The sequence below is a fragment of the Medicago sativa genome, chromosome 6 (assembly GCF_051527215.1).
Source record: "Medicago sativa cultivar Bolivia chromosome 6, Bolivia_mono, whole genome shotgun sequence".
NCBI classification, from domain to species: Eukaryota; Viridiplantae; Streptophyta; class Magnoliopsida; order Fabales; family Fabaceae; genus Medicago; species Medicago sativa.
The window spans coordinates 2,558,071-2,577,762 of record NC_140754.1 but is presented as its reverse complement, the minus strand read 5'-3'; the positions used below and the strand labels follow the sequence as shown (position 1 = coordinate 2,577,762).

The 19,692-nt window shown below is 31.5% G+C and overlaps 3 protein-coding genes and 1 long non-coding RNA gene across 7 annotated transcripts; 2 read left to right on the top strand and 2 right to left on the bottom strand.

Moving 5' to 3' along the window:
- The first annotated feature begins 493 nt into the window (after window positions 1-493).
- Window positions 494-1,870, top strand: LOC146912009 (uncharacterized). Its single transcript, XM_085718676.1, has 3 exons — window positions 494-993; window positions 1,136-1,207; window positions 1,290-1,870. The coding sequence occupies exons 1-3, from the start codon at window positions 860-862 to the stop codon at window positions 1,714-1,716; spliced, it is 633 nt and encodes a 210-aa protein (XP_085574802.1). The 5' UTR covers window positions 494-859; the 3' UTR covers window positions 1,717-1,870.
- Window positions 1,871-5,952: 4,082 nt separating this feature from the next.
- On the top strand, window positions 5,953-6,980 carry LOC146912008 (uncharacterized). Its single transcript, XM_085718650.1, has one exon. It carries the CDS (start codon window positions 5,994-5,996, stop codon window positions 6,939-6,941), a length of 948 nt encoding a protein of 315 aa, XP_085574776.1. The 5' UTR covers window positions 5,953-5,993; the 3' UTR covers window positions 6,942-6,980.
- A 3,913-nt stretch (window positions 6,981-10,893) lies between these two features.
- LOC146912007 (carbonic anhydrase, chloroplastic) lies at window positions 10,894-15,627 on the bottom strand. Of its 3 annotated transcripts, none has more exons than XR_015015224.1 (10): window positions 15,379-15,627; window positions 14,197-14,255; window positions 13,776-13,928; window positions 13,623-13,671; window positions 13,135-13,251; window positions 12,815-12,868; window positions 12,618-12,703; window positions 12,081-12,186; window positions 11,346-11,569; window positions 10,894-11,133 (listed from the first exon to the last, which is right to left on the bottom strand). XR_015015224.1 is itself a non-coding variant. In XM_085718675.1 (10 exons), the coding sequence occupies exons 1-9, from the start codon at window positions 15,577-15,579 to the stop codon at window positions 11,405-11,407; spliced, it is 990 nt and encodes a 329-aa protein (XP_085574801.1). In that variant the 5' UTR covers window positions 15,580-15,627; the 3' UTR covers window positions 10,894-11,133; window positions 11,365-11,404. The 3 variants fall into 3 exon arrangements, 2 of the variants coding, with proteins under 2 accessions (XP_085574801.1, XP_085574800.1); XM_085718675.1 differs by having other exon boundaries at window positions 11,365-11,569; XM_085718674.1 differs by having other exon boundaries at window positions 11,411-11,569.
- A 1,406-nt stretch (window positions 15,628-17,033) lies between these two features.
- Window positions 17,034-19,264, bottom strand: LOC146912006 (uncharacterized). Of its 2 annotated transcripts, none has more exons than XR_015015226.1 (2): window positions 19,062-19,264; window positions 17,034-17,205 (listed from the first exon to the last, which is right to left on the bottom strand). It is a non-coding gene; the product is annotated as an uncharacterized LOC146912006 (long non-coding RNA). The 2 variants fall into 2 exon arrangements; XR_015015225.1 differs by lacking the exon at window positions 17,034-17,205 and adding an exon at window positions 17,971-18,162.
- Between the last annotated feature and the right edge of the window lie 428 nt (window positions 19,265-19,692).

Sequence of the window (19,692 nt, the reverse complement as noted above, 5' to 3'; positions counted from 1 at the left end):
CCGTCCCGCAATAGATGACCCATTTGAAAATGTGTAATTTTGACCTAATTTACTTTGACCATATTTTTCTACTAATATACAAAAATAAATAATATCATATAAGATGTCGTTAGATTTGTCTCGATGAGTATTTTCAAAATATTAAATTTTCATATTTTTTTTCTAATATATCATTCAAGATATTTAAGCTCAAAATTATGCATTGGCATGCGTAATAAGGTCAATTGTGTCTTATGGGACGGAGGGAGTATTTAAGATGACATACATATCATATATTAATACATACATAATCCAAGTTCATAGTTTCTCATATATATAGAATATAATATGATGAAATTTTATAGGCCTCTTCATTGCAGACACACGACCTTTAAGCATGAGATTATAGCCTCCAATGTAGAACCGTGGCCACATCTTTTACCTAACAAACAACAAAAATTTAGTGGTGAAAGTGAAACAGCATAAATTACACTTTTCTCTTTACTTGTTTATTTATTTATGCAATAAAAGTAACATTATTATAATTTGGAGCTTTGTATAAATGATTGATGAAAAATATATAATTTCCATCTACATTTATTTTATTTTGGAATTTAGCTCATAATTAATTAACAAGGGTAATTACATATAGTTAAAAAAATCCCCTCACCCGAACCTCTACTTAAGCGTGAAGAGATAACAAAGTCTCTTCCAAAATCTCATTGTAAAATTAGGGTAAATTAGGGTTTCGCGATCGTAAAATTAGGGTTTTGCGATTGTAAAATTAGGATTTCAATTTCTCCCTCATCTAACCAATCGATTCAACTTTTGTCTTTTATTTTAACCTTCATCGGTTCAACTCTCTCCAAACGGATTAATCATGAAGGTCTCGATCGCTCGTCTTGATTCGCTGAATCAGAAGAAGAAGAATATGAAGATCGCTCGTCTTCGTTCTTTGTTGGTTAGCTTAAAAAAGAATAAAGAGAAGAAGATTCAGGTGAAGAAGAAGCCTCGGTGAGTCCTCTCTATTCATCGATTATTACCAATCACGATCTCATGTTTTCATCATCGATTATTACTAATTAGTTTAGTTCAATTTACTTGTGATTTATAAGGTTTTTAATTTTTATGATTTTGTTTGTGTATACATGTGAAGTGTTGCAATTTTGTATTTGAGGGTAAAAGAAGCAAGAAGGAAGAAGTATATGGAGAAGATGAACATCAAATGGTAGGTAGTTTCATCCTTTGTTGTTTCTTTTATATTATTTTTGTGCCACCCTTTTTTTTTATTTGTTTTCAAATTTTTGCAGGAGAAAGATTCAGGTGGATGTTCCAAGCTACACAAAATTTAAGACTTCGTTGGAGCAGATTTTGTTTGAGGAGTATGTAACTAAGGGTGTTGAACCTTCAGTTATCTCTTTCAACATATCCAAAGACGTTGACTCACAATCCTACAGTAATATCTTGGAGGACGTAATTGCTATTAACTCAAAGTTGGGTCGACGTGATAAAATTAAAAAACCAAGATTCGGTCACTTCCCACGACCGATTGTGAGTTGTTGCAACCTGAAGGAGATGAAAAGGGTTTACAATGCTATTGGTGCTAGTTGGAGGGCCATTATGGAAGTATCTAGGGACTACTCCTCAGCTAAGCAAGATAAAATATTGGGTGAGATGTATGGCTTTCAGCCCTGTGTTGGGATTAGGGATCACCTATGTGATCCATACTGGATGTGATCCATAGACAAGCTTATAGCAGCTTCTTTTCTTTTCAAATTGGTGTTTATTACTTTATTTTGGACTAGTTTATGATCTTAATGCTCCTTGTTTTTTCAAATTGTGTTAAGAATCATTATGTTATTGAATCATTTGTCGCAACTATTACTTCATAGATTTTTATTTTTTTTGACATCTCCGATCTGTTATGATAAGTGATAACCGACAAAAATGTAGGTTATTACCTTCAATTTTACCTCTAAATCAAGTTTCTTTTGAGTGATTACATAACCTATTTCTCCTCCTTTTGTGTGTTTTTAATTGTTTTACTTTGCTGATCTCTCCTGCACTTTATTGCATGATTTTTGAATCATTTGACTTGCATAATAAATTACATGCAACAACTTATCTTATTTTTGACCAAGCACCGCCCCAACAACTATGTCAACGTCTGAGGTGGGACGAACAAGGATCTGAGCACCCTCTCGGAAAGGTAAGTAAATTTTTAAAATTTGTGCAAACTTTGACTTTTTAGCTATTCTGTTACTCGAGGACAAGCAACATAGTAAGTTTGGGGTTGCGATTACTCGTCATTTTCATACTAATTATGTTAGTTTTAGACTTTGTTTTAATTAATTTTCTTAGTTTTTTTTTTAGGTTCATAGAATAATTAATGTATCTTATTGTAGATATAGACTAGATACATCACTTACACTATGAACTAAAAAAGTCAATTGTTTCTTATACAATAAGGACCGGAGGGATTTTTTGTTGTGGTCAACTCCTTGTATTTAGCCTCCTTGTTTTGAACAAATTTGTATTTAGCCTCCTTTTTTCCGTTTTAATGACTTAACACACGTTTTAATGCATTTCCATGAGTTTTTAAGATGATCATATAATGCATCTAATGTTATACACGTTCCAAAACAAGTTCTCAAATATTTTTTGATTCAAAGACATTGGATATTATTGAGAGAAACGAACCCATAACGGTAAACTAGACTTAGTTTTGACATATATCAAAACACGAAAAACCTATGATAAAGGGGCATGCACTAACAAGAAGTACCTCAAAATCCTCCTTTGATCCGAGTAGGATTTTCTACATAGTTTTGCATCATTGTCATAACTCTTGGTATAAAAAAAACAATTTTTTTGAAGAGGATAAAATGGAATATGTTACCAAAACAAAGTGTCTTTCTTAGCACAAGATGTACATAGGAGAAGACAACAGAGTCGAAAATATTTACAAAGGGAACCTGTACAAGATAAAACAGGAAAGAAAATAACCACTAGCCTATGCTCGGAATGGCAAACGGACTAAGCCACCACCCATGGTAATTGAAGGGAAGTGAAGCAAATTTCGCCTTCAACCACGTAAAAGCAAGTGACTTAATCTTATCTACCACTTGTAGAACCGAGCAAACTTTGTCATTGAAGAGTCTGTTATTTCTTTCCTTCCAAATTTCCCACATCGTAGCAAACCAAATGACCTGAACAATTGAGCAGCGCGTTCTGGCAATGCCACCACTGAAACTGAATTGATTAAAATGATCTAGCACATAATTCGGGACAGCCGTTCAGATGCCTATCCATTTGTAAATTAAATGCCAAATTGACCCAAAAATATTACAATGTAAAAATAAATGATTTGATGTTTCCGACGAACCACACCCTGCCACACAACCCGTGGAGGCATGAACAGTAACACCACGACGATGAAGGTTGTCCTTAGTGGGCAGCCTGTCACAGAACAATCTCCAAGCAAAGAGCACAACCTTCAAAGGAACATCTTTATGCCACAGAGAAGAGACAGCCACCAGTAAATCAATAGGAGGTCGAATAGTTAGGAATTTTATTTTGCCTTTCCAAAAGTGGTAGTCATTTCCATCATAGAATGGTAGTCTATTTGAATATGCTCCTTATAGAATAAATTTAGAAGCTTTAGACTCTTATTCCTGAATAGTTTCCTTTGACACATGTTTGATGCTCAAACTTTGAGGAAGATATTGAAATGAAAAAGGTTGTCACAAGAAAGAAGAGATTCAACTGTATTAAAATTTAAAATTTAAATTTGCACTTAACAAGAAAGACCTCAAAGTATAAACTTGAATAAAAGCAATTTTGTTCCCGAACTTTTTTTTTTTTGGTTACATTTGTTCGCAAACTTTTGTCTTAGAATAGAATATTTTTAACATTCACAAAAACCTTAATAATTAATTTAATAAGTGAGTTATGCGAGCAGTAAAGACTTGAAAGTAAAAAAGTGAGATGATTCAAACAAAAAATATTTACCATAGTTCACTGGTGCATGGACAAGTATCACCAAACTTGTCCCCATAGAAGCTTATGAATTGCAACAAAGACAATTTTTACTGTGTAAGTGATTCTAAATTGAATGATTTTGACTATTTTCACAATACCAATATTGTAGGGTTAAAGAGAATACTTATAGATGATTACAGATCTATTCCATTACATTGTTTTAACCAAGCTTTCTTGATGAAGGCATTAGCAAAACACCCGGTTGTTTTCTCAATATGTATTGATTTAGCGGAGTCCAACATGTATTGGAAAAGCGACCGGTTGTTGTACCACAACCTTCATCAGACAAGTTTTATCAAAATAGAGTTTAATAGATTTACAATAATTTGTAAATAATCCTTCAACTAATGTTAAGGCAATGTTGCAAATATTCTAAAACAATCATTCAGTTTAAAAGCATTAACTTGGTTAGGATGTTCTTTGTTGCAATCAAAGCACCTATGTGGATAATTTTACCCAGGAAACTATTTATGTTTTATAGATGTCATCCATGACTTATGCTGCTACAATGGGTCAATATGAGCTTATATCAAAATAAAAAAATAAGTTACATAGCAAAACCGACCTAGCATCAATTTTCAAACAAACTCTGAGAATTATTTTTAAGGAAAACCACCTTCTCAACTTGTTTATTTAAAAAGTTTATCATAATATAAGACTTCCATTAGGAAGAAGGTAATATACTTGTTAGGTTTGGTCGACAATGAATTTCGACAACTACGATTTGGTTAACCTAGTTTTGTTTGGAATTTAATGAAAAGATTTGGTGAATAAACTATTTCATTTCTCAAAACAATAGTTCAATTTTTTTATTTTTAGTTAGGTTAAAAATGATTTAGTCTAATGTAGTTCAGTTTTTTTTAGAAGACCAGTAATTTTGACAATGCAACTTTTCAATAACCAAACAACACTTTATCAGAGGGAATGTGTTTGTTATTAGAGGGAATGAGTGGGAACCCCAATCAGTTGTTTTGTTGTTTGTTATTTTTGGAATGTAGATAAGTTTGGTTGGAAACCAAGGATTTTGTTGGGTACTTCGGTTCTCCATAAAATATTTGGTATGTTTTTTCTCCTAATGAAGAGAATTTTGTTGAAGTTTATGAGGATGAAAGTGATGAGGTTTTTAGCTACGGGTTAAGATGGTAGAAAAAAGCAAATAAATGCATGATTGCTATCATCTCTACATTTTCACTTTAACTTCTCTCTAGTTCTAGAGGGTTTTCAATCCTCTCTCTCAATCTCTCTCTGAGAGTTCTCTCCTCTCTTTTATAGTTGAATTTGAATCTCCATTTTTTTATATAATGATTTTTTTATTGAAAGAAAATTTTTTATTTGTTTTTTATTATATTTTTTAGTACCGTAATTGAAATAAAAAAGTGATGGGAAATGTGTGGGAAACCTAACATGGTGTACTAATATTCTATTTTTATTTGTGTGGCCCAAAAAATGAGAAATTTAAAAACTACCAAAAAGTAAAATTATTTTACATCAATAAATAGCAAAGTAGAGTGTACTAGTATTCCATTTTATCTTAATTTTCTTTTTTTTTTTACTTTTGTATTTTATTGAAGGAGAATCCAATGCATGTGCAATTGAACCTGTAGTTTCAACTATTGTTTCTTAATTGTACTATATTTAGTATTTAGTATTGGTTTGCTCTTCACAAATATATAATGGAAATAGTGCACTGTTATTGAAACAACTTTGCTTTTATATTTTTTGTGGATGAATTCCTTTGATTTAACATTGTTTTCTTCTTTATATATAAATAGATAGATATCATATATAGTTGTTCTTTTTCATATATGTGAAGCAAGATGTATCTATTTTTTTTTTCTGTTGGGCTAACTTTATTTTTTAACTATAGTAGAAATTTAATAATCTGTTAGGTAAATCACAAATATATTGTCAGTAGAAAATGCCCCCCCTCGGGTAAAAGTCTAGAGAGAGAGGCTCTCTCTTCTCTCTAGAAAATGCCCCCCCAAATCTTAGGGTTTGGTGGCCTCCCCCCACCTCCATGGTGGGTTTCTTCCCCCGCCTCTTTGGTGGTATTTCCCTCCTCTTGTAGTAGGAGCATCCTCATTTCCCCTCATCTATCTCTTCATCCTTTTCTAGAATTTTTCTCACTCACCAATGATCTCCTTTCTCCACCACGAGCCGCCGCTAAGCCTTCCTTTCCGCCTATGCGACCACCACCCGAGCCACCACCACAAAACAATGAAAGGGTTGTCATGGTTGTCTCCCCCATCTCAAATCCGAAAACAGTGTTTCAAGCTCTCTCCCTCATGGCTGCTCCCCCACCTTCATGGTTGACACCCACCCGCCCTCCACCAAAACCACCATGGCTAGGATGCGACCTAGATCTCTTGCTTGCTGATGTTTCTCTGGTCCACTCTTTTAATGGTTTGTTTTGTGTTTTATTGTTAATTTTATTTTGTTTTAAGTATGTCTTCATGGTGTTTGAAGAAATGTCCCAAGGGAGCTTAACTTACTGGAACAAAATTTTGATTTCAAAACTACTTGCGGCACCCACCGATCTCAACATCCTCACCACCAAACAAATTGATTCTAGGCATGTGAATACTTTGGACAAATTCGAGATCATTAAAAGTCGAACCGTGCTTGCAGAAGTCAAAGAAATGATCCGTAATTGGATAGATTTAAAGACTTTGGACTCTCTTTTCAACTTTGCCATAGATCATATGTGGAAGAATTTGGCATGGTTGTTTGGATCTAAGGATGGGAAAGGATTTGCCTCTTTGTATTTGTATTTGTGTTCCGTGTATCAAATCTTGGTTGACTTAGTTTTCATGTTTAGCTTTAGTGTGTGGATGGGGTATGTCCCAACACATGTGTTTGTTAATGCAGCTAGTTATGTTGCTTCTTGTATCAATGATGGCTGTGTTCCAGCTTCTGTTTAATGAAAGTTGTTTCACTTCAAAAAAAAAAAAACAACATAGTGTCAAGCACAATGTTACCCCTTCTTCGTTTTGAACAAAGTAATTGGGTATAATTCTATTTTATGCAAACGCCATCCTTTCCAGTAAATTTCACCCCTACAAATTACTAATATTTCCAATTATGCCCTTTTCATAACATTTATTTTTGGGAGATTAGTCACTTTAGTCCCTGAATAGAAAAGGAGTCGTCACTTTAGTCTCTGAATGCAGATAAATTGCAAAATAGTCCCTGAATGTATACTGTGTTAATCAATTTAATCCCTGAATGCATACTCCATTAGTCAATTTAGTCCCTGAATGTAGACTTCGTTAGTCACCTTAGTCCCTGAAATTGACTAACAGAGTCTACATTCAGGGACTGCTTTGCAATTTCTCTGTATTCATGGACTAAAGTGACGACTCATTTCCCATTCAGGGACTAAAGTGACTAATTCCCCTTTATTTTTTCACCCTCATTTTTGACATTTCCTAATTAGCCACGGGTTCTCCCCTACATCCTTACATGTTATTATGTAATTCTCAAAAACCTTCAACTTACATTCACATTCCAAAAATCCTTCAAATTATGGATTGATTTTTCAATAAAAAAAGAAAAAAGGAGGAAACACATCGTCCATTCACATTTTCTACAAACATAGCAGGTTGCTTCCTTTCAACTGCTTGATATCGTCCTTCTTCCTTCTTCCTGTGGTGCCTCCTTGCAAATTTAAAGTTAATCAAATTGAATCTCTTAAAAACCAATTTTGACCCTTATTTTATTAAATTAAATCTCATACAATTCCGGCTTTTTTTTATTTAATTGAAGAGTTTTTCTAATTACACCCTGTGCAATCCTGGTTGCACCCTAAAATGATAAAATTATCCTTATAAAATTTAATTTTTTTCAAGAAACCTCTTCCTTCTTTCTTGGTTACACCCCAAAACTCTTTTTCTGTCTTTCCTCTTCCAAAACCATACTTCTTCAAGCTGATTTATCCCTTCTATGTAAGATTTCAAAGAGAATTCGAAGCAAATAAAGTTAGCAAGTTGTGTTCTTCAATCGATTATGTTTTTCTTGTCATGGGTTCCCTAATTCTAAGCTTTTTCTGGGTTCAATTTGTGTTTTTCTTGTTTATGCGATTATAAGTTTTTCTTTTTCTTGTACATACTTAAACTCAGTTTAAGTAACTTAATTTAAGTAGGTCATGTATACTGAGTAAAGTGTACATCTAAAAGTTCAACCTTGTTCAATGATTCTATGTAATCTCAGTTTAAGTATGTATATGTAAACTTAGTTTAAGTAGGTCATGTAAACTTAATTTAAGTAGGTCATGTAAACTGAGTTTAAGTGTACATCTAAAAGTTCAACCTAGTTCAATGAGTCTATGTAATCTCTGTTTAATTATGTACATATAAACTTAGTTTAAGTAGGTCATGTAAACTCAGTTTAAGTGTATATGCTTAAACTTAGTTTAAGTAGATCATGTAAAATCAGTTTATGTAGTTTATGTAAACTAAGTTTACTTGAACCTACTTAAACTGAATTTAAGTTAACCTCAACAATGGAATTTGAAACAGTCGTACAATGCAGTTGAATAAGAAGAAGAAAATTGAAACTAGCATTATTGAAAAAGAAGAAGAAATTCACTTTTACTTATATGCAATCGAGTGTGGATGAAAGATGTTTTGATTCACTCTTTAATAATCCATAAAGATTGATTGAACATCAGGATTGTTTGTGGGTGAAAGAGGGTGAAATTTTAGAGTGGCAATGAATGAAATCAATGAAGAAAATTTATATAAAAGGGCAATTTTAGTATTATTATAAACTTTTAAGAAAATTGGGTGTGATCATAAATATATGGGGCGTGAATAGAAAAATTCTTAATTGAATTGCATATTCATTTTAACCACAATCCATAAGATTGATAACGTTTCTGGTTTGTTTGATTTCCACAAAAACCATAAGCTTCCAAAAAACACATTGTGCTAATAAATCTAAATCGACAATAGATCCATTTAATTTTGATGATTTCCGGCAAAGAAAGCACACTGGAAAACGAGTTGGGGTATGCTCCATTTACCATATGTTCCATTTTCCCATTTAGGGTCTTGGATAAATGACATGTGGCTAAAAAAAATATTCAAGGGTTGAGATTAAAAATTAAGAAATAAGTTTTATTTAATAAAAAACAACGTGAATTATGTTTTCTCTCATCGGAAACCTCCGCCCTCTTCCTCTCACAAGCCTTTCATCACCTTTATTTGCACAAACCAATTCCTATTCACATATTTAAGAGATAAATAGGTTATGTGTTCATGGTACTGCTACATCTATTTGATTTAATGATGTTTTTGGACAAAATTTCCAAATCAATTATAAAGCCATGGTTGTTCAAATTATTACAAAGGGTTGTATCAAATTTTAATGAATTGATAACACACGGTGGAGGTTGGAACGGGGGCGTTCAAAGCATAACAAAATTTACCAGCAGAACAATAACAACAACAGCCATAATGGATCAATTTTTGACGGCGCGAGCAGAAATAATAGGAAGGGGAAGACATGGGCGTTGTGATTGACAATGGAGGACAGAAGTTGATGGCGGCGGCGACGTTGAGAGGAAGAGGGCAAAGTAATCGTGCGTACAGAGGAAGAGGGAACAAGAGGACATAATTTATTTATTTATTAAATAAAACTTATTTTTTAATTTTAAATTTCAACCCTTGAATATTTTTTAGCCACATGTCATTCATCCAAGACCCTAAATGGAGTAAATGGAGCATATGGTAAATGGACCATACTCAGACTCCTGGAAAACGCATAAGTTGGCTTCCTGTTTTGTTTCTAAAGACTTACACTTGAATTTTTTGAGAGAAATGGAAAGAAAAAAAATTGAATTTTAAAGTTTATATATGAGGGTAAAATAGGTAGTTCATGTGAAATGTAGGGGTGAAGCTATAAATGTAGGGGTATAGGATATAAAATTTCTCCCTTTTCATTGATTGCATAAATAACTTCCAAATATAGTGCAGTAACACAGGGCTGGGCCTTTAGGTGTGTATCCAACTATATTAATAGTTGCTCCGCAGGTATCTCAAAATTACTCATCTAGCTAGAAAAAAGTCTGTCGACAATTACAACATGATCAGATTTTGTAAAGAGATAATCTTGATCTCTATGAATGAGTGAATAGAGAAACTATGAATAAAAGTACTGATTAGAAAGAAAGTATTGACATTCACAAATCTAAATTGTATATTGGCTCGTCTTATGCATTCAAAGTAAACTCCTTTTATTGTTTCATGTTTTGTACCCAAAAAAAAAAAAAAAAACTGAAATTCGAATATCTGAGACCTTGACGAATGTTGATTTTGTTGTCACGCTTGTGCAAACTTTTAAACTCTACATTCTCTAACCTTAATGAATGTTGATATTGTTTCGACGCTTGTGGAAACTTTTAAACTCTAATCTCCAAAACCTCTTCTATATTATTTCTTGTTGTTGAGTTTGATAACTTTATTATTATTATTTATAGCCCTCCAATTTTGAAGGAAAGCGTCATTAGTGATCCAGTTTGGCCAAGATATATGTAAAGATAGACTAAGCATTGTTTCAGCTGCCGGAATTCGAACTCTAAACGCATAAGAATGATCATCTTTAGTTGGAATTCGTTAACCTTCATCATAATTAGAACTCTTCAATCATTTGAATTCAAACACATGATTAAAGTTGAGTAAATTTTAGTATATTGATATAATGGAAACATTTATTTAAATAATTAAAATTATGGTGTGATAAGATAAGATAGTGACTGAATAATTATGTAATATTATTATTAGAGTGCAATCATCAAAAAAATTCCCAAATAATCTGCCAGTTTGCTAGCTTATGGAGAACAAGGAAAATGGTTGAAAGAAGAAAAAAGAATACTTTCGTAGGAATATAACTGATGATGCCATATATTGAAAATTTTGCTTCAAGAAAAATTCCAAACTCTTATTTAAGATGATATACATATCATATATTAATACATACATAATCCAAGTTCATAGTGTCTCATATATATAGAATATAATATGATGAAAGTTTATAGGCCTCTTCATTGCAGACACACGACCTTTAAGCATGAGATTATAGCTTCCAATGTAGAACCGTGGCCACATCTTTTACCTAACAAACAACAAAAATTTAGTGGTGAAAGTGAAACACCATAAATTACACTTTTCTCTCAACTTGTTTATTTATTTATGCAATAAAAGTAACATTATTATAATTTGGAGCTTTGTATAAATGATTGATGGAGAATATGTAATTTCCATCTACATTTATTTATTTTGGAATTTAGCTCATAATTAATTAACAAGGGTAATTACATATAGTACATTTTAGAGAGGAGAATACTTAGGTAATCAAGATGTGGTCATTGATATATGGTTGATGTTCATACGGAGAAAGTTGAAGAAAGGCCAAATTCAAGTCCCCAAAGCTCAAAAGATCCTTTCACAAAGTCATAGTATCCTCCTTTTAGTGCCAATGTTTTGTTCACCAATCCCTCTCTCACAAATGGGTAGGTAAGAAGGTTTCCAAGAGAAACATTCACAGCTTCCTGCACATAATTCAAATTTTAACTTGTAAGATTCACTAACAAAAGTTTCTTGCCAATCATTGTTTATCATCGCTATCTACAACACACTCTCTAACACTCGATTATTTGTTGAAATTCATATCTGACGAGACCTATAAAAAATTAAGACTAATAATGTAGTGTTTGAAAGAAAATGTTAGAAATCCCTTTTGAGCATTTACTTTTATAAAAAATAAAGGGTGTTGGAAAGAGTGTACAAAATTTGATAATATTGACATTTATCTGGATTTTAACATTTGATAAGTGCTAGCAACGCAACGCACACTCTTTGTATTAGTTAAAATTCAAATGAATTATGCTAGATTATGTAGCTCCACATAAATTTCGTGAAATCCATTTGAATTTCAACTGATAAAAGAGTGTGTTGTTGACATAAATTTTAACATTATGTGCTAGTGAACTATAAGACAAATATTGGATGATATCCATCAAGCATGTTGCTTGTGGATTGGTTAGTACTCTTCTATCATACCTTCTCACAGTGTGTGCATAGCTCTCCAAAAGGTGCATCTCCATGTTTTGCCTTCACCTTTGCCTTTGCAGGTAAACCAATTTTGACCCACTCCTCAATGAAATCACTGCACACAACAAAATAAAGGGTTGAAGATTATTAGTAGTGTTTATTTCTCACTTCCTAGACATTAAATTGGTTGAACGTTGTAAAAAAAATTGTCAATGTCTACTTATACTTAGATTGATGGTGACTGTGGAAGAATTGCGGTCTGTCATTGTGATTTTAACAAAAACTACTTTTTAAAATTCAACAAAACCCCAATTCTGTCAAAGTCACCGTTAATCCAGTCATACACTAAATAGAGGGACATGCCCAAAATATTCAATAGTAAAATTTATATGTGAAAAATTTGATACGAGAAGATTGATTCTAATTATTAAATGTTGGTCTAAATAATTAAAAGTGGCATTAGAATTAAGAAAGTATCCTTCCAAGTTCCATAAGAGGTGGCACTAGAAAAGTTAGTGTAGGTAAAGGAAAAAAAAAAAGACTTACGTGGAGTAGGCTCCATCAAATGGAAAAGACAAAAGCCCCTTAATACCACCACAAGCACTGTGTCCAATGACCACAATGTTGGACACCTATAGGAAGAAAAAAAATTGTTGGGTTAATTTTTTATTTTTTTTACAGTTTATCAATTTTCATACTATAGATGAATTTGTGTGTAGTTCATTTATCTTGTAACACTATACCTTGAGATGAAGAACAGCATACTCAATGGCAGATCCAGTTCCAGCATATTTTGCCTGTTACAAATTAAGCATATATAGTCAAACAAAGAAATTACCTTTTTTGAGTATAATTTGTATTGAAAAAATCTATGTAACACCGACACTTCAGATTGAATATATGTCGGATACCAAAATGAAATATATGTATGTTACATTCGATCACTTTTACTTTCTCAAATTATTACCGCAGTGTACATTTATCAGTATCGTGTCCGTGTTTGAGTCGGTGGAGACATCCATATACAAGTCAAAAAAGATGCATTTGTATAATTGGAACAAACCTGGTCATATGGTGGAACCATGTTAGCAACATTTCTGACCACAAAAGCTTCACCTGGCTGGAAATCTAGCACATGAGATGGGCAGACTCTAGAGTCTGAGCATGCAAAGACCATAAACTGGAAAAAGAAAACAATGAAAAGTTAGGATTCAAGTAAACAAAAAACTAAATTTAAATTCAATAGAGTTTCTAATAAGATGTACATTGATAGCATAAACATTTTTACACTATCATCCAAACAAATTTCACTCTAACCATAACATCATATTGGTTTTCAAAATAGCTTAGTTAAAATCAAAATATTTGTAGGAACCATGAGATTTTATTTGATTGGATGATTATGTAAAATTAGTATATCTTTGCTTCCGATTTAGAGACCGATTTATATTTGGTCAATAATTTCGAGGATTCGTTCTCTATATCGATTACTACATCGACTAATTATTATTTTTCTCTAATTTAGTTACTAAATAAATAGTCATTGCATACCGGGGGGGCTTGGCCTTTGGCTAGTTCACCATACAAAGCTGGATTCTTGCTGTGGAAAAAAAAAAAAAAAAATTGAATGAGAAAGCTTAAGCTACAAGAAATTAAAGATATAAGTAATTATAAAGGTAAATTATTTTGAGTTTAGTGACTAACTCATATTTCTCTTTCTTGAAGTGAAGGAAACCAGTTTTGATCCTCTCTGAGGCTTCAGATGTTGGAACACCATCAGCTGATGCTGTTGTTCCTAGCTGAGCTGTAATTTGCTCAACTTTTTCAGCTGCTGTGGCCTTCAATTCAGTCTTCTCCCTATATTTGAAATATTATACTATAAGATGTTGCATATATTTCAAGAGTTTAATTTTGATACATTGAACAAAATTTATATACACTAGTATTAACAAATTATATTCAACCAATCATATACGTGACTTTAGAAATAATTATCATCGATGTTAGGTTATTTTAATGATCTGACAATTACGAACAATTGACGGTGTAAAAAATATTTGCGTTAACAATAAATGAACGATTATTTTTTATTTAATTCTAATAGGAGAAGGTGTTTGAGATTTACCTCAACAATTTTTGGAGCTCTTCAATAGCCTCATCATAGCCCTTTCCCATTTCTTCTCTCTTAAAATATAAAAGAAAAAAATGTGTTAGTTGAAACAAATGATTTATAAGTCAGTCCTAAAAAGAAATAATGAAAAGTGATTTTTGGATTTTCTTATAAAACATTTAATGAAATTTTAGTCTTTAGGGTACATATGAAAAATATGGAAAACATTAGTAAAATGATATTTAGAATTCAACCAAGTAAATAAATAGTACTATAAGGTCTAAGAAAAGTTCAAATTGGACATGGTATACTTAATTTTTGGTGTGTGGAGATTAATTTAGTGCTAATTTAGAAAAAACTAGTTTTGAATGGACCTTTTCTTCTATAGTAATGTGTGTGAATTTGCTACTTTATAGAATCGTCTAACTAATCACACACTTCTCTGGTCCCCTATACAAAACAAATTCACCTAATATATAGTTTTAATTTTGGTATAATATTTTTTTTCTAATAAAAAAATTTGGTTAGTTATATGGTGCTGGTTGGTGACACATGTAATAGACTAATAAATTCGTGCCACACATTTGTCCCTCAAACCTAACTAAACTTACCAATTTAATAGATTGCTAAAGAAAGATCAAATGAAGTTCCACGTGAATACTATACTTTAGAAAAACACACATTTTGATCCAAAAGTACAGATAGAATTTTGGGTTTTTTACAATCTTGAAGTACAAGAAAGTAAAAAAAAAAAAAACACACACACACACACACAACTAGAACAATAACTAATTCCTTTTCTCAATAATAGGTACTTAGCTATATACATTTGGCAAAGACAAAGATTTGCCATTAGGGGGACCAATAACCAAAGACACAAAACCAATAGACTCACTATTATGTCACACAAAAAAATCAAATATATCCTTAAAAAATGCCATGACATATACATATACATATAGATATATGTCCCACTTTATCGAAGAATCAAACAATGTTATAACGTACTATCACTAATTGCATGTTATAGTAAACCATTTAACTCTAAATTTTTCTTATAGCATAGTCGTACAAATGAACAAGGCATTATTTTAATTGCAAAAGAAATGTATTTCAATCCAATACATGACATTAGAAGAATTTAACAAACATAAATATAATTTCAATTCCAAAGTGCATTAGTTTTAGTGTATATACCAAAACTGGGGTGATGATAGGAGAAGAAGAGGAAGCAAAAACAGGTTTGTCTTGAATAAGAGAAGGGAAGTTAGAAGTGGAAGAGGAAGAAGAAGAGTTAAGAGATGCAGAAACAATAGGTCTCAATGTAACTTTTTTAATAGAAGTTTTGGTAGGGGACAAAGAAGAGAGACTAAAGCCGTTTATGGAAGAGGTAGACATTGTGACAATGAAGACTCAAATCACAATGCTATATAGCTATGATGATGTGTTCCATGACCAATTGGGTATCCCCATTTTAATGTAACCAAAGGTAGATAATGAAAACGAAAGTTAAGCTAAGGAGAGCTTCATTCCTATCTTTTTAGATGAGGTTTGAATGTTGGAGATTAACTACAAGAGAATGACCATAACCTTAAGGTCCCTTTGGATTGCCTTGTTCTTGTCATTTACCTTTTGTTATATGTTTTCTCAATTTACCTTCACAAATGTATCATCTTATTTACACACACAAAATATAAATTGTTATAACCCCGAAATAGTTTATGTAATAACGTACAATTGTGTTATTTGAACATTAAAATATTGACATTATATATGACATCGTATGTATTTATCTGTCTCTCCTAGTTTTTATCTTCTACAACTTACATGTTACAAACATTTCAAAATTGGACATAAAAGTCAAATGACAATGTTTCTCATTAATGTATGACATTAATTGTATATGAAATCTTAATGGTTTGATTCTTCGTTAGTCTTTTTGAGGCATGGTAGAAATATAATTCCCGAACTCATTGAGTTTATTGATGGTTTTTTACATTAGCCTTGAGCGTTATTTCCTCGATCTAAACTTTTACTCGCAGGTTCTCTTCACGGATGATAGTTCTATTCGGAACGTGTCGGACAAAAGATTTAATTGCTATATTTTTCAATTCATTATAAATTATTTTTATTAGTGCTTAACATACATTGGTGTATATGGACCATACCTTTGTGTTACAATGTAAATTGACCATACCGTTGTGCTACAATGTATATGGACCATACCATTGTGTTACTGTGTAGATATTATCTATGAGATTCACGTTATTTCTTATGAAAATTTCAATATCTGAAAAAAGAATATGTGGTAGTGAATTCCAAGGTAGTTAAGAGGTTATTGATGATGTAGGGTATAAGGTTGTCTTGTACTCTTTGAATTTGTGTATCAAGATATAATACAATCAATGCCGGTTTGCCACGTAGGTGAAAATGCAACCACTTTTCTCCAACTGAAAGGGACAAAACATATGGTATATTGTTCTATTGCAGTAACTGTAAGTTCAATATTCTATGTTTTTCCTACAACTTAGGAGGACTAATTCCATTTATAACATAGTATTAATCTAGGTTTAATGATGTTACTAATTATATCTTATTCTACAAATCAATCATATATTTTACCATATGTCAATTGTGGTTCTTTTATTTGATGCAAATTAATGACATATGTATCCTTTTACTTGGTGAATAATTGGATCGTTATGTGTTTCTTCTTTGGCTATTGTCAATCTTGTCTCATACATGAAGCTCCAATGCGGTTGATTGATACATAATGATCCAACAATTCACCAAGTAAAAGGAAATATCATGTCTTTTTGCTTGGTTGATATTCTTATATGTAAACTTGAAAATTTGGAGAATCAATTATTTTTATTTCTTTACATTGAACTTGAGCTTAGTACAATTTTTTTTTACCATGATATTGCTATAAAGTTTCTACCACTATTTAGTAATGATTAATCTCTGTCAGGGAACCTTTGGAGCACACAAGGTGGATTCTCCTCTTCCAACATAATTTTTTTCCTACGCATGAGTCAAAAATGGAACCGCTAACCACATATTTAGGACAAATTCTAATTCAGGTATTTTGTATATAATCACAAGTATGTCATTTTGTCAACAATAGCAAGTTCAATATAACTTAAAAGGGAAATGCTAACTTGTGTCCTTAAGGCGCATGTTAAAGATACTCAAAATAGAAATTATGTATTGTAAATTGTGTGTATTTATTTCTCAATAAGTTAGAAATTAACTTTTCATAATAAATATTTGTTATTAATGGAATTCTTAATATGTGCTTAAGGGCACAAGTTAGCATGACACTAGCTTAAATTAGAAATATTGTGCCCTAGGAGAAAATAATAATAATGATGCATATAAATGTGTTATCGTTTGGAGTTTTGCCCTTTTATATCAAAATCATTTAACAAAAAATAAAAGCCTCATTTTTTCTTAATAGCCTCTAAAGGATGAAATTGAATAACTATATTACCCAACTTATTTTTTCACTATTTAAGTTGAAGATTCGAGAAGGAAATATTGAAAATAATTAAATAACAGTAACTTCTATCCATTGGTAACCAATGGTTCATATATCATATGTTATGGAGAAGAAAAGCAATGGATGTTATTAAAGATAAAATCCTATCCTTGAAGCTTCAAATTTGTGGCTGTAGCTCTATTATTTATCTATTTGTTGCCACAGTTTTTTTTAGAGACAATGTTGTGTTGAGCCTATATATCCACAAATTTATATTTCTACCATATTCAACTAACATTATAAAATGATTTGAGAATAATTTTTTCCCCGTATTCGTTGCTAAAAACTTCTCATTTTTTTGGACATATGTATATTAGAACTGCACTATTTTTTACATAAGTACACATTTAGATCACATAAATTTAGTGATTTTTTCAATCTAAATCACATAAATTTAGTGATGTTGGAGAATGGAGTGGTCAATTAGTTTGCATCATATCCTTAAAAAAAAAAAAAAATTAGTTTGCATCATATGAACCGTGTTTCTTAAAATAATCACATGAACCGTGATATTTTGTGCAAAAATGATTGGGAAAATATATGATATTAATTGGGAAAATATATGATAAGAAAAATAAAAATAAAAATTATTGTGTGTGTGTGTGTGTGTGAGAGAGAGAGAGAGAGAGAGAGAGAGAGAGAGAGAGAGAGAGAGAGAGAGAATTCCTCTTTATAAGCACAAGTTACAAAATCAAAATGTTTTACGTTGACTTACTATATATTTTCATCATGAGGTTATTAGCAATATACTATTACCTCTAAAAATAATATATTATTAATAGTGTAAATTTTACAATGATGTCCAATTATACTTTTTTAATAGTGTAAATTATACTTCACAATATATTTATATAATAATGTGCGCAAACTTGTTTTAATAAATAATATTACAAGCTAATAAAAAAATAGTATTACAGTTATGATAGGATGGAAATCTTATTTGTATATCATTATTATAAAAAATAAGCTCCAACTGAACTTTTTATTTTTAAAGAAGCTCCAATTGAACTTGATCATTTTGTGAAGAAACAATAGGCTATGTTTATTGAGTAAATTAATCATGTGTAAATACCAAAACAAAACAAAAATATTATCTTGTACGTTGTCTCCGTATTTTTTCTTAGTAAATCAGAGTGTTCCTGCGAATGTGATCTACTTAAAAGACTAACGTCTGTAGGCAAATATTTTTTTCATATACATCGTTCAAAGATTCTATTTGAACTCCAATAATTTATACTACAACAATAAGTATAGTATTGTGTGATTTAACTAGATTTTTATGCCCAAAATCAGTGACCACATTAGACTAATTAAGGTAGAGAGATAGAGAAAAACATACACTCTCACACGAGGCTGCACCAAAATCATTGACCATTCATCACTAATGAAATGATTTATTGTCATTGTGATAAACAAGAAGCAAGACAAATTGAAAAGATTAATAAATTGGATCAGCTTGAAAATGGAAGATATTTTGTTTCTGAAGAGATTGGTAGAAAGATTTGAGCTAGCAAAGAAGGAAAATTTGGTGTTGGATTTTGTAATGAGTGATGAACACTCGGGTTATTATATTACACACAGTTGCAAAAGTTGCATTTGATTTTGATGACAACATTCAATGTGCATAATGTTGAAGTTATGTCAACATTTTTTTTTGTCCTTTTAGTGGTGTCATAACTACTTGTGCAAGTGTAATTGAAATTGTGTCGAAATAAACTGCCACATGTGTAATATTGTTGCCATATTAATCATCAAACCAAGCCCCTAAAGTTTTTGGCATACTTGTTACTAACAACCAAAGCTTTTGCCATATTTGGCTAAATTCAATAGTGACAAAGGTATACTAATGTTAAAATAATATCCGTCTTTTATTTGTTGTGAGAGTAAACTCTACCAATTTTATTTTCTTTGTAGTGGATGAGCAATTTCAAGCATATAGACAACAAGTAATTAGCGAGATAATCACTGTT